This window comes from Bos indicus, chromosome 4, assembly GCF_029378745.1.
Source record: "Bos indicus isolate NIAB-ARS_2022 breed Sahiwal x Tharparkar chromosome 4, NIAB-ARS_B.indTharparkar_mat_pri_1.0, whole genome shotgun sequence".
NCBI lineage: Eukaryota > Metazoa > Chordata > Mammalia > Artiodactyla > Bovidae > Bos > Bos indicus.
Genome location: NC_091763.1, coordinates 17,205,811 through 17,221,313, shown reverse-complemented (window position 1 = coordinate 17,221,313; position 15,503 = coordinate 17,205,811). Strand labels below are relative to the sequence as shown.

Below are 15,503 nucleotides of genomic sequence, written 5' to 3'. Positions count from 1 at the left end.
GAACCTTTGAACCTTCATATTCATCACAGTCCATCATCCAGTTCCTTATCTAAAACAGAAAGAGTATATTAGATACATACAAGTAAATTATCTTTTGAATCCTACTTCTATGTCATCATGACTTATGTATACCACAGACGGAGGTGTTAGTGATATGTGAGTACAGGTCCCGAAAACAATCCTAAAAGTTTGGATTTTAAAAAATTGAAATCTTCATTAGGAGTTTTCTCTTTTTTTCTTCTAAAGAAAAACTACAGAAAAAATAATTCAATGCTTTATTTGCTGCATTAGTCAATGGCACCCCACTCCAGTACTCTTGCCTGGAAAATCCCATGGGTGGAGGAGCCTGGTAGGCTGCGGTCCATGGGGTCACGAAGAGTCGGACATGACTGAGCGACTTCATTTTCACTTTTCACTTTCACGCATTGGAGAAGGAAATGGCAACCCACTCCAGTGTTCTTGCCTAAAGAATCCCAGGGACAGGGGAGCCTGGTGGGCTGCCGTCTATGGGGTCACACAGAGTCGGACATGACTGAAGTGACTTAGCAGCAGCAGCATATGTTCATAAAAACAAAAGCAATATTTCAAAGGGACTTTGAAAGGGCAGATGGGTGAAGACTGAAGCATATTTTCTTCTAATCTTGAATGTTGGATCACAGGGCAGATTAGACCACATAATGAAAGTCACAGGCCACTAATCAAATGATAAAAAAATAAAAGATATTTGCTTTCTGACTTACTCTCCTTTTTGTTAAGAGAGAATTAACTCCTAAATGAACATTTTGATAAATAAACCCCTGAATAGTAAGATTTATCTGTGGAAAATATGTTATGCAGCTGGGACTTAAGCTCTTCTTGCCAATCACGCCAGGGAAGTCTGTTCTAGCATTAGCTTCTAAATCCCATGGCAAATTAATTGATACATTGATATAAATGGTTGTCTAGCTATATTGGAGGGATTTGGGAGATGGACAGTGAACAGAATGATTTGCCTTTAATTGGCAATTGAAGGCTCTGTTTAGTCAAACCAGTTACTGAGTTCTTGCTTTAGAACTCTATAGTATGGGGTTCCCTGTAGTACTTCTATCATTTTCTATACGAAACATACTTATTCCTATGTAGCATGAAGGGAAGATGAGAATGAGTGAATGTTCTTAATTTGACTTCTTTGGTTAACCTTTGAGACTTTTCATATCCCAATCCCCAGTTTGTGACCTTAAATATGGGATATTACCTTAACGTATTTATTCTTCTGTTTATTATGCTGGGATTGTATACCATAATTACTTTTTAAAAATAAAGTTTAATGTCCAAAAATAATGCTTTATACATACATTGGCCCCTTTTGCTGTATGTAAATGGAGCATCGAAGCCCTCCACTACTACTGTCATTTCCTTAGTTGAGTCGATATGGTAGAATCGGGGGAAATCAGCCACAATCTTCAGGCATCTTGGCTTTCTTTTAAGAAAAAAAAAAATACCTTCTAAACATCCTACTAAATAAAGATGTTGTACAGGAAAAGTAAAAAACAACTAGCTATAATTAATTCAGGAGACCTCAATTATCTCTTTATGTTCATTGATTTTTTTGGTGTTCTTGAACAACTAACATGACAACAAACCGAAAATGTGTGTAATACTGAATGCCACAACTGTTTCCCAGGCTTGAGACTGAGACTCCTAAGTTGTTTTGACTAGGTAACTAATAACAATTTAGATAGGTCTATACAGATTTAGAGACATGAGATGCAAAACCATGAGTGTCCTCCAGCACATTCTTCTTGTCAGAACCGTTTAAATCACCATCTTACACAAGTACATATTGAAACTCAACTTTAAGCATTTTATTTTTATGTACATTTCATTTTGTCCAGAAATAAAATGTCTAAATACAGACAGACTGTAATGTTGTATATGTATAGGTTTCAACAATACTTGAGCTGAATAAATGCTTTGTACATTAAGTTTGTCTTTTTAATGGAGTTCACAGCTACATCGATAGAATGGATTCCTCATATCCTTTTTTTTTTTATTCTTTTTAAACCAATAACAAGCAGAGAGACAAGTACAAGTTAATATTAATAAGCAGCTCAAATTACACTTGGTTAAACTATGTACAATACAAACCATTCATACAAATGAAGACTAGGATATTGAATTTGTTACAATATGTTTAGTAAAGATAAGACAGACACTTATAACTTACATGGTGTCTGTCAGGCATTTCCCTTCTTATATAATGATCAGAACTTGTTTTAAGCAGCCTTAGCTGGTCTCGACTTTGCAAAAGTCCAATGACTGGTGATGAAAGCTGTAGTCCAGTGTCTGCCCACATGTAAATTCCAAATGTTTGCTCATCTTTACTGAGAACAGGCTCCCTCCATAGAAAAAAGAGCTATCTTGGATCACCTTGAATGTGCCTACTGAATGCTGGAAAAAATTACTACACTTGTTGTGTTCATAAAATAAAGAATACTGAGCTCTAAAAACACATTTTTTTTTCCATTTTAACAAGCATTATACTCCTACAGTAGTATTTACCAGTACAGCTACTCCAAGCAGTAGAAATGCATGAGTGGGGACTATTGATTAGCATGTACTCAAGACATTAAAGAGAGATTTCCATAACAGCAAGTGCTAAAAACCATTCACTGTCTAGTTAATCCTTTTGCTTGATGATCCTTTATCCTGAACCATTATGAGTCAGACAATGAAAGCCCTCTCAACAGGAATCATGACAGACGCCGGCTGAAATGTGTATGCGCGTGTGTTGGTGTACGTCTATGTGTGAGAGCGTGTCTTCAGGTGTGGCTTTAGAATCTGTGGTGATTTTGCGACTATACCAAGAGATGAAGCTGACTGGGCAGAAATTACATCAGGTTGTTTTCCACGAGCGTATTTGCAGTCAGGTGACGAGAGCAGCAGTGTAGACACGTTCCAGGCAACAGATGGGACCTTCTTCTTGAGGTGACAGCCCTGTCATGTGACCTGGAATTCCTCAGGCCTCAGTCTCACCCCGCATCCGTCCTCATCCAGAGGGGAAGTAAGGTGTGTCGCTGTGGTAGTTGTAGTCGGGGCACACTTTCTGTACTAGTTTATAATCTGTACTATAAAAGGAAATGTAAATACAGATCACCTTAAAGGGCTTGGAGCAGAGCCAGGACACGTGACTTTGCGTCTGCTCCTGGTAACAGGTTTTTGAAGGGTCATAGTTGCAGAGTGTGTTCTTGGTAGCCTTGTCAACCTTTTCGTACTCAATGCGGCAGTTAAAGGACTTGGAATCTTTGGCATCAATCACGGTTTGTTGTGCCAAGTCGAATTCCACTATTTTCGTAGGGGGTACCAGGCTGACAGATACATTCCCTTGACCAGTGGAATTGTGCCTGAAATAAACGCTAAACGTCCCATTGCCGTGATCGACAATTTTCCCAGTTATCAGCAGGTTTAGTTTCACTGTTTTGATGTTGGAATGAAAATCACCCCATCCAAACATTTTCTTAAACTTGCCCGTCTTAACAATGGGCCTTCGCTTGGCCCTGGGCCGGGGCTCTTGAAGGTCTGTGGAGTTCCTCAACCAGTCCCAGAGGTCTTGCTCAGAATAAGGTTCTGGGGTGTCATATCGCAGGTCTAAATCTGTATCATTTTCTTTGCCACGAAAAGTCTGTGACAGGAGTCGGCTGATAGACAAGTCTTTGCTGCTTTCTGTCCATATGTGCTTTAGTGTGGATTTGCTGCCTCCTGATTTTAGAAGTTCTGACTTCCCACCGTTTGTTAAATTGGCACATGTGACCTGAAAATGGAACAGAAAAATGGTGTTTACAACCCTGTATCTGAGAACACATAACACAGATTCAAGCCTTCTTTCAGTGGCTGGGGATTCAAGTACCTTCAGCACGTGGCCAATGCTTATTAAGCTGTGATTGAGTACCACTGCTATTTTTATACAAGGATGGGAGAGAGGAGGTGGATAAAAACCATTAAACATGACAGAAAGATTATATAAAAACATTGACTTTGAAAAGGGCCACATAACATGAATACAGCAAAGCACCTTAGTGTGATTTATGTTTGAATTACTTCTCAGTGCCAAAATCCAAACACTTTTAAAATAAACTTTTACAAAGGATTATGTTACTTTTTTACTTTGAAATCACCATAAGCTTTAAAATGGTATGATTCTCAGAAATACATCAACTGACATTCTACAGACTTTTGATAGTCCATGCCACAGTCACATAAGAAAAGTTAGTTTTGCAGGGAGACTCTAGAATATTTTTTTCTGGTCAAAACAAAATAACTTGTTTATGATCACCTATTATTGGCAAGAAACATACTGTATAAGATAATTTTTCCATTAACAGATTTAAATGTGATCTAGTAAAACAAATGCTAATTGATAGGAGTACAGACCTTTTGATTTTAGAGTTTATTTTGGCCTGTGTACTTGTTTTGTTTCGATGGAATCTAATTGATTGGTCAAACATCCAAATCTGTACTTGCCTAATTCTATTGTCTTTGTTCTTCCTGCAGCCTCTATATTTATTCTTAGTATAAAAGAAATAAATACATATCCCAGTCTCTCAAATTACACAGATAATTTCCCATTCTTTGGGTGGCAAAAAGAATAAATGTATTTGATAACGGCTTGGCACTTGTATCTCAGCAACAACATAGTTCATCAGGGAGAGAGTATAATGAGATGAATCCATGGTACACTGGCTCATGAGTAATGAAACTGTCCTAAAGAAGAAGTAAAAGGGACTTAGCGTGCATTTACCAGCAGAATATAGGGAGTAAAAGAGAAAGAGAAAAAAAAAAAAAGGAAGTGGCAGGTTTCAAGGGAAAAAAAAAATGGATCTATTTAACAGGATGCTAAGATTCTGACAGCAGAACAACCTCTGATTTTCAGGCAGAATAGAAATTTACATCTAAATTATACTCTCCACAGCTGTAGTAATTATGAGTGCGAGCTCTGGAGTCAGACACCCTGAATCCCAATGCAGGCTATGATCCTTCACAGCTGTATGATCTGGGCCAGTTGCTTGACTTGTGTACATTTCTGTATTTCTCTTCCACAGAGTAGAAAAATGATATCCCTTTTCCTCACATGGCTGTTTGAAGAATTAAACTGGACAGTCCATTAAAAGCACAGAAGGACAGTACCTGGACAGGATGAGTGTTCAACATTAGTATTTCTAACTATTATCATCCTGAAACATTTTACCTCTGAATTCCACAGGGTACTATTTTATGTAAATAAATAATAGACAATAGGATCTGAGAGCAAGGGTATATTTATAAGAAAATCTCCCATATATATATATACATATATATACATATATATACATATATATATGTATAGTGCCCAGGTGCCACAGTGGTAAAGAACCTGCCTGCCAGTCCAGGAGTTGAAAGAGGCAGATTTGATCCCTGGGTTGGGAAGATCCCCTGGAGGAGGGCATGGCAACCCACTCCATTATTCTTGCCTGGAGAAGCCCATGGACTGAGGAACCTGGATGGGGGGGCGGGGCAAGGCTACAGTCCATAGGGTCACAAAGAGTTGGACATGACTGAAGCAACTAAGAAAGTGAAAGTATTAGTCTCTCAGTAGTTTTCGACCCCATGGACCATAGCGCCCCCTCCAGGCTCCTCTGTCCATGGTATTTCCCAGGCAAGAATACTGGAGTGGGTTGCCATTTCCTTCTCCAGGGGATCTTCCTGACCCAACAGTGGAACCTGGGTTGCCTGCATTGCAGGCAGATTCTTTAACATCTGAGCCACCAGGGAAGCCTGAAGTGGCTAAGCACACACATACATACTTTCCAAAGTATTTAGGCGCTACCACAACCTAAAAACATGACAAACTGAGTTGTTAGCAAAATTCAGATGAATAAAACATGAGCAGAACTTCAGCTATTAAACTGCTCAAGGACCAAATGCAATGAATTTATTAGCCCTCAATGGTGCGATGTGAACGGCTTCTAGTGGTGGAGTCAAGAGGCCTCTGCAACATCTGAGTTTGGGTACAGAATCAAAGTAGGCTATAATCACCAGCACTGCCTTGACTATTATTCTCCTTTCCTCTCCCTTTCATTTAGGCTAGGAGAGAAGCAGGGCAATGTCTAGGAGAGTTTAGGTCATGAAAAATCAGGAAGGGTCCATGATTCATCTTGCTTTATTAATTCAATAACTATATAGTGTGATTCTGCTAATATTGAGTAAAATAACAGGAATACAAAGGCAAATGAGATGTGGTTCTTTCTTTCAAGATGTTCACCATCTAATAGTGAGATCAGTTAAGCAAGGAGTATAGTGATGTGAACAACACAATGTACAATATTCTTAGAGTCAAAGTTAAAAGGTAGAGAAGATATAATAGAGGAGATTATACTCAGATCTGGGAGAATAAAAAAAAGGGGGGGTTTAGGACTTCAACAGATAATGAACAGGCTAGAGAAGTTCTTCTAAGTATAAGGAACATACTATGCAAAAGTAAAAAGTTGAAAAAGAACATGTCAAATGTAAGAATGGAAAATAGTTCCTTATCTCTGAACTTAAGGGAGAATTGACAGGAAGGATAAACAGAAGTTGCAAGATGTTGGCAGAACACAAAGGTCAGGTCAGTTCAGTTCAGTCGCTCAGCTGTGTCCAACTCTTTGCAACCCCATGAACTGCAGAACGCCAGGCCTCCCTGTCCATCACCAAATCCTAGCGTTTACCCAAACTCGTGTCCATTGAGTCAGTGATGCCATCCAACCATCTCATCCTCTGTCATCCCCTTCTCCTCCTGCCCTCAATCTTTCCCAGCATCAGGATCTTTTCAAATGAGTCAGCTTTTTGCATCAGGTGGCCAAAGTATTGGAGTTTCAGCTTCAGCATCAGTCCTTCCAATGAACAAACAGGACTGATCTCCTTTAGGATGGACTGGTTGGATCTCCTTGCAGTCCAAGGGACTCTCAAGAGTCTTCTCCAACACCACAGTTCAGAAACATCAATTCTTCAGTGCTCAGCTTTCTTTATAGTCCAACTCTCAGATCCATACATGACTACTGGAAAAACCATAGCCTTGACCAGATGGACCTTTATTGACAAAGTAATGTCTCTGCTTTTTAAAATGCTGTCTAGGTTGGTCATAACTTTCCTTCCAAGGAGTAAGCATCTTTTAATTTCATGGCTGCAATCACCATCTGCAGAGATTTTGGAGCCCCCAGAAAATGAAGTCAGCCACTGTTTCCACTGTTTCCCCATCTATTTGCCATGAAGTGATGGGACCGGATGCCATGATCTTAGTTTTATGAATATTGAGCTTTAAGCCAACTTTTTCACTCCCCTCTTTCACTTTCATCATGAGGCTCTTTAGTTCTTCACTTTCTGCCATAAGGGTGGTGTCATCTGTATATCTGAGGTTACTGATATTTCTCCCGGCAATCTTGATTCCAGCTTGTGCTTCATCCAGCCCAGCATTTCTCATGATGTACTCTGCATAGAAGTTAAATAAGCAGGGTGACAATATACAGCCTTGACATACTCCTTTTCCTATTTGGAACCAGTCTGTTGTTCCATGTCCAGCTTTAACTATTGCTTCCTGACCTGCATATAGGTTTCTCAAGAGGCAGGTCAGGTGGTCTGGTATTCTCATCTCTTTCAAAATTTTTCACAGTTTGTTGTGATCCACACAGTCAAAGGCTTTGGCATAGTGAATAAATCAAAAATAGATGTTTTTCTGGAACTCTCTTGCTTTTTCAATGATCCAGTGGATGTTTGCAATTTGATCTCTGGTTCCTCTGCCTTCTCTAAAACCAGCTTGAACATCAGGAAGTTCACTGTTCACGTATTGCTGAAGCCTAGCTTGCAGAATTTTGAGCATTACTTTACTAGCGTGTGAGATGAGTGCAATTGTGCAGTAGTTTGAGCATTCTTTGGCATTGCCTTTCTTTGGAATCAGAATGAAAACTGACCTTTTCCAGTCCTGTGGCCACTGCTGTTTTCCAAATTTGCTGACATTGAGTGCAGCACTTTCACAGCATCATCTTTTAGGATCTGAAATAGCTCAACTGGAATTTGGCCACCTCCATTAGCTTTGTTCATAGTGAAGCTTCATAAAGCCCACTTGATTTCACATTCCAGGATGTCTGGCTCTAGGTGAGTGATCTCACCATTGTGAATATCTGGGTCGTGAAGATCTTTTTTGTATAGTTCTTCTGTGTATCCTTGCTACCTCTTCTTAATATCTTCTGCTTCTGTTAGGTCCATACCATTTCTGTCCTATATTGAGCCCATCTTTACATGAAAAGTTTCCTTGGTATCTCTAATTTCTTGAAGAGATCTCTAGTCTTTCCCATTCTATTGTTTTCCTCTATTTCTTTGCATTGATAGCTGAGGAAGGCTTTCTTATCTCTCTTTCTTATCTCTTATTGCTATTCTTTGGAACTCTGCATTCAAATGGGTATATCTTTCCATTTCTCCTTTGCTTTTCGCTTCAAAGAAGGTAGGCTATAGTCAAATTGTGAAGTTTCTAGGGTCAATTTATGAAGGTATTTAAAATTAATCTTATAGATAATGAGGAGTCCTTAAATTTTGTCTTATTTTGCTTTTAATTAGGTCATCCTGGCTCTAAAAGAATCACTGACTGGACATTGAAAGGTAGTTTGGTAGGGAGAAACCTTGAGGGAATAATTAGTTAAATAACAAATTGTAATACTTCTTTTGAGAAAGTAAATGAGCCTGAACCAAGGCAATGGCAGAGAAAAAGAGAAAGAAAAAAAATGGATATAAAAGATATTTCAGAGGCAGGATTAACTTAATTTGATGATATATATTGGCTAAGCAGGAATGTGAAAAAGTTGAGAATTAATGAATTTTCTTGCGTCTGTAAGAAATACAAAAGTAACATGTTAAAAAAGTTTATTGAAAAGAAGTCTCCTTGAAAAGGAGTCTCCTGACTTTTAAATTAACTACTAAGGACCTTCTTGAAACAAGTGTTAGTGGTGGTAAAGAAATGATGTAAGATGAAAAAGAAGTGCAGCTATCTTAATACATCTGCTCCCAGATGCAGTCAAGAATTCTCAGCTTTCTCACTCTATTATATTGCTTTACATACGAAGAATTTTCATTTTTGAAGCACATAAATGTACACATAAAATTGAAATAGATTTTGAGCCTTACTGAATAAACAGTATATTAAAAAAAAAACTTAGACTCAGAACACCTTCTATCATTGGTTTTACAAACAGAAGAGAAGAGTTTCTTTTGAAAAGTCATCTAAAGATCCTTTCACATCAGTATATCAGAATGATGACAGAGGTTGTGAAGACTATGGCATAAAATGAGCCCAAAAGAAAAATCTGACAATTGCTAACTAACTCAATTCCAAAAAGGCAACGCACTGTGAACTTTTTTCTACAAAGAGTCATTTTTTCTATCACAGTGAAAGCACTAAAGATACTTCCTAACTGAATATAATTTTCCAAGTCAAAAGTGGCTGCATTTGAATCAGTTCTAATGAAGTGGATGAAACTGGAGCCTATTATACAGAGTGAGGTAAGCCAGAAAGAAAAACACCAATACAGTATATTAATGCATATATATGGAACTTTAAAAGCTGGTAATGACAACACTATGTGCGAGACAGCAAAAGAGACACAGATGTATAGAACAGACTTTTGGACTCTGTGGGAGAGGGCAAGGGTGGGATGATTTGAGAGAATAGCACTGAAACATGTATATTACCATATGTGAAATAGATCACCAGTCCAAGTTTGATGCACAGAACAGGGCACTCAGAGCCGGTGCACTGGGATAACCCTGAGGGATGGGGTGGGGAGGGAGGTGGGAGGGGGTTTCGGGATGGGGGACGCGTGTACACCCATGGCTGATTCATGTCAATGTATGGCAAAACCCACAATATTGTAAAGTAATTAGCCTCCAATTAAAATAAATTAATTAACTTTTTAAAGTGGCCAATGCCTCAAAAATAAAAATTTTAAGACGTGGCCAACGCCCACTCCAAAGGAGCTGACCCACTCACTAGTTCAATCGTACCATTTCCACAAATTATGTGAGTTGTCTAATTGCTTTATAAACACTGAGAATCATACAGACTCTTACCATGATTAGGAATATGCATGTTAAAGCACATGTTTCTTTTGACAACATTCAAAAATAGGTACAAAGACAAGGGTCATTTTCTTCAACCATAAACAAAGACAGAGCTTGAATCTAACATTAAGGGAGCTTGTCTGGGGCAGGACCTGTGTTGGGGGCTAGAAAAAGGAGACTGCTATTGACTGGTGGGGGTGTAAGCATATAAAGAGTTGAGACACCTTGGTCTAGCTCCTCCTTTATATCTCTCAGGGCTATACTTTCACATTGCTGTCTTTAACATCTTTTCATTACAGGCTTATAATCCTAATGTCAATATATTATCTTTTAAAATATTGTTGAAAGACATCACTTTTGGAAGAGATACTTCACTAACACTTCAACTATGCTCCTGGCCTTACGAGATTTTATGTAAACAGGTCCCTCTTTGACTTGTACGCCTCCAACTAGAGGGACCTCCAGATGGTCTGTGTATCTCTTTTTATAAAAGAGCAGTAAGGTGCCTTTTAATTTCTACCAGCCCTCACACTTACTGTTGATCTATTACTGTTCAATATAAATTATCTCAAGATTACTTTGAAAATCATGTGTTTATTTCATCAACTGTATGAATATTTAAGCCAAACAAAAATTCTGGATAACCTGATGCTTAAGCAATATCTCTCATCAGTGAATAACTAATCAACAAAATGACCTTGCTCTGTGATTACAACTTCGTTTTCACAGTTTATGATTTGCTACATTGAATATATGTCGCATACTATCAACTGCTATTGGTTAAGGGCATGCTATCTTCAGACACGGTAATTAGCATTTTACATATGGCATTGCACTTCATTTAAACCACAAACACACACACACTCAATCACTGACTCACACACAGTATTGTTATTTCCAACTTACAGGCAGAGATATGGAAGCTTGAGAACTTGTTCAAGATTGCTGCTGCTAAGTGAAAGAGCTACTGCTTATTACTCCACTGGGTATTTCCTTTATTTTTAAAATTATTTTAATCATATACAATTATACATGAATATATGTTTATCAAAACATTTAAACATTAGAGGATTTATGAAGTAAAAATTAAAAGCCTATCTTTATAATCAACCCCTGCTCCCTTATAATCCCACCTCTCTCTGTAAAGATAAAACCTCAGATTTTTGATGTATATTGTTCCTAAACATTTTCACTATTTTTCATGTATAAATATTTACATCACTACTGTTGTATTTTATGATTTGTATTTTTTCCAATCAACAATGTCTTTGAGATGCATAGCTCTTAGTTCATAAAGGTATATCATCTTTATTAAATAGGAAATAGAATTCTAGATATAAATGTATCATATTTCTATTTTGGGGTTACCTTTTGTGATAGATCCTTAATTATTACACTGTTTCACAGACTTATTTTTTTAGCCTTCCTTCCATTGGTTTTTCTGTTCATTATTGCTTCGGATAACTTCGTCCCTCTTCTGGATTTTCATTTCTGTGGTTGTGTAGATTTGTGTGATCCTTTTAAAAAGAGTTCACATGGGATAAGCTATCTGAGTAGTCTATGCCTAAAAATGTCTTTACTGGCCATAGGTTTACATTGGGCAGAAAAGTCATTCATCTTTCAATTCCTTTTGTTCTGTGATTTTTTTTCCCTCTCTCCAAAAAAGCGAGGATATTTTTCCACTTCAGGTATTGTGAAATCTCACAAGGTGAGCTACATGTGCTTGTGCCTTCTCCAGACCTTTTCTTAACTAGTTTAGGGAAAAGCATGCAGAAATTCACAGCCATGCTAGGCTCTTTTTCATAGTGTTCCCCCAAAAGGACTGTAACCCCTTTGGGGAGTGTTTTTCCTGTATTATTCCATTTTGTAACTTGAGGAAAGGACTACCTCGCATAGGGTAAGTACTCAATAAATTATATACATGGTTTATATTCTTACTTACATTAGTTTCAATAGGGAGGGTTCATTGATTCTTTAGCCACAACCAAGATTTTGGTAGAACACGTGGCCCACAGAGGTTTCTCTCTTACAAGTTTGGAGCCTACACTTCACTGATAATTCTCAGAATGCCTGTATTATATGTGATAAGCCAGAGGAAATGGGTTAGTATTTTAATACATCAAAAATACATCATTTCCTTCTGCTACAAAGCAGTGCTCCAGCAGCAGCCAGGCTGCATTAACAGTGGGAAAGCAGGAAAATAATCCCAAGCCTCTCCCCTAGCGTAGTCATTGCTGGAGGCTGTATTGTACAGAAACTAAGAAAACGGGCGTTGCAGTCAGAGATCACAGGGCTAAACCCAAAATCTGTTACCAATAACCTGAACAGTCAGATTTTTTCCAACTAGAAAATAGAGATGACACCTCACTCACTGGGTTTTTGTGAAGATAAAAGATTTTATATGTAGCAGAAATAAAAATAGGGGAAACAGTATGAGTTCAACACTTGAGAGCTAACACTCTGAAGTAGGTTATGAAACCCCAAAGAAAAGGAAAACAAGGCTCTCAGAATGCACCCTGCCATTGTAACCCCATCTTCTCACTGGAGACATTACATTTGCTCAAGTGGGCCAAACAAACTGTGATGGAAATGAGCATAATTGCAACATCTCTGTGGTCATCTTTAGCACTAGGTGGTGGGAGGAGATCACACTGATTCTGTATGTTACAATTTAGTGCTGGCAAATGTAAGCAATAATTTGTCTTTAGCATAACATTAAGAGAAGATATATTGATCAGCCTGGACATTCGACATCACCCTTAAAAACTAGAAACGTGGTACGTTTCTATGAGTTTGAAGAAGTGGCTAAGAATTTTAGGCATGTTACTCCAGGAGTTTTCATGAATCCATGCAGGATGGCTCACTTTTAACATAGGACACCAACGAGTCCCTTCAAATTATTGTATCAGAGACTGGATCTAAGTTGTGGGTCATTGAGCACCTCGCAAGTTTGTGTAACTATGAAAATTAGTTTTCCTTTTGATTTTTCCTCCTTTAGGACCTCTCATGAAAATTATCTTGGAAATGTTTCTGTTTCTTTACCTGCAAGGGGGAAAGCATGCCTTGAGAAGAGCCGTGAACTATTGTTTCTACTGCTGAGAAACAGAATTTTTCATCTTACAAAATATTGTCTCTTCCCTTCTGCACACTTTATATAGATGCACATATAAGTTTTGACATACAGACACATTAACATTGATGAGAAATTAAAAATTATATTCTCTATAATCCCACTTAACCCATTCTCTCAAAACTTAATTGCAGATTACCTTACCCAGCTTTGCATTGCAAAAGTTACTTCTTTCTTTAGTATTTTATGATATGTTCATTTAAAATGTATAAGGAATATCCCATGTGAGGAACCCTGGGTACCTCATCATAATAATAAACAAAACATTTAAAATAACATGTTGAAAAGCTATTTCTTGGCTGAAACAAAGCCAGTGTTATTTTCTCGTTATCCATAAAGAGATTTTAATTTGTCAGTAAATCTAGCTGTCTTTAAAGAAAAGACAAATATTGCATATGTAGGAATAGCTGTGTTAAATCCAGGGTCTTTCTATCTGAATTGGAGGCTAATGTGAGTGATTGTCCATAATAAGGCAACTACAGAAGAAATCTGGTACAGTAGAAGCCCAGTTCACTCATTAAACAAATAAATAAATAAATAAATTAGAGTAAAACACTAAAAATACCTATCTACTTTAAAATTTTATAAAAGATCTGCTGGATCATGGAAAAAGGAAAAGAGTTCCAGAAAAACATCTATTTCTGCTTTATTGACTATGCCAAAGCCTTTGACTGTGTGGATCACAATAAACTGTGGAAAATTCTGAAAGAGATGGGAATACCAGACCACTTGACCTGCCTCTTGAGAAACCTATATGCAGGTCAGGAAGCAACAGTTAGAACTGGACATGGAACAACAGACTGGTTACAAATAGGAAAAGGAGTCCGTCAAGGCTGTATATTGTCACCCTGCTTATTTAACTTATATGCAGAGTACATCATGAGAAATGCTGAGCTGGAAGAAGCATAAGCTGGAATCAGGACTGCAGAGAGAAATATCAATAACCTCAGATATGCAGATGACACCACCCTTATGGCAGAAAGTGAAGAGGAACTAAAAAGCCTCTTGATGAAAGTGAAAGTGGAGAGTGAAAAAGTTGGTTGAAAGCTCAACATTCAGAAAACGAAGATCATGGCATCTGGTCCCATCACTTCATGGGAAATAGATGGGGAAACAGTGGAAACAGTGTCAGACTTTATTATTTTGGGCTCCAAAATCACTGCAGATGGTGACCGAAGCCATGAAATTAAAAGACGCTTACTCCTTGGAAGGAAAGTTATGACCAACCTAGACAGCATATTTAAAAGCAGAGACATTACTTTGCCAACAAAGGTCCGTCTAGTCAAGGCTATGGTTTTTCCTGTGGTCATGTATGGATGTGAGAGTTGGACTGTGAAGAAAGCTGAGCGCCGAAGAATTGATGCTTTTGAACTGTGGTGTTGGAGAAGACTCTTGAGAGTCCCTTGGACTGCAAGGAGATCCAACTAGTCCATTCTAAAGGAGATCAGTCCTGGGTATTCTTTGGAAGGACTGATGCTAAAGCTGAAACTCCAGTCCTTTGGCCACCTCATGCAAAGAGTTGACTCACTGGAAAAGACTCTGATGCTGGGAGGGATTGGGGGCAGGAGGAGAAGGGGATGACAGAGGATGAGATAGCTGGATGGCATCACTGACTCGATGGATGTGAGTTTGGGTGAACTCCAGAAGTTGGTGATGGACAGGGAGGCGAGGCGGGCCCGACTCATGGGATTGCAAAGAGTCGGACACGACTGAGCGACTGAACTGAACTGAACTGAGCTGTGAGTGATTGTCCATAATAAGGCATGTAACATGGAGGTTTTAGGATATTTCTAGCTTCTTAAAGTCAAACAAGGTGCAGACCTCTCTAAAATGGACCAAATGAGGAAAGAATGACTCACATTTCAATGCCATTTCCAGTGACCTATACATACATACATTCCCAAATACAGCACTGGTATATGAGAACACCCTGAGTAGTATCACAGTTCACTTTATCCAACTGAAGCTCAAAATCCTGAGGAAATAATAACTTTGATGTTTTTGAGACAATATTCTACTCAACACCCTTTGATTATCCAGAGGTTGATCTGAAAATCTTCTAATAGAGGAAGAAGTCATTATATAAAGAAAGCGATAGAGACTAGTTACAGTGGAATATCATCCTGGTACCATTTAGATCCTAGATTTATTCCAGAATTATTCTAGGGCCTCTTTCTTATCAGACTCCAGCACATGAACACTGCTCAGAGCTTCCCAAGTACAGAGTGGATAAGGCAGAAAGACAACTGAGGAATATAAAAGGGCATGCAGATCC

The 15,503-nt window shown here is 38.3% G+C and overlaps 1 protein-coding gene across 1 annotated transcript in view; it reads right to left on the bottom strand.

The window, feature by feature from the left end:
• Positions 1 to 1,822: 1,822 nt before the first annotated feature.
• Positions 1,823 to 15,503, bottom strand: part of NXPH1 (neurexophilin 1) — a 366,283-nt gene continuing 352,602 nt past the window's right edge. The window contains exon 3 of the mRNA XM_070787535.1: positions 1,823 to 3,790. Coding sequence (XP_070643636.1) covers positions 3,029 to 3,790 — 762 coding nt within the window. The 3' untranslated portion in view covers positions 1,823 to 3,028. The remainder of the gene's footprint in view (positions 3,791 to 15,503) is intronic.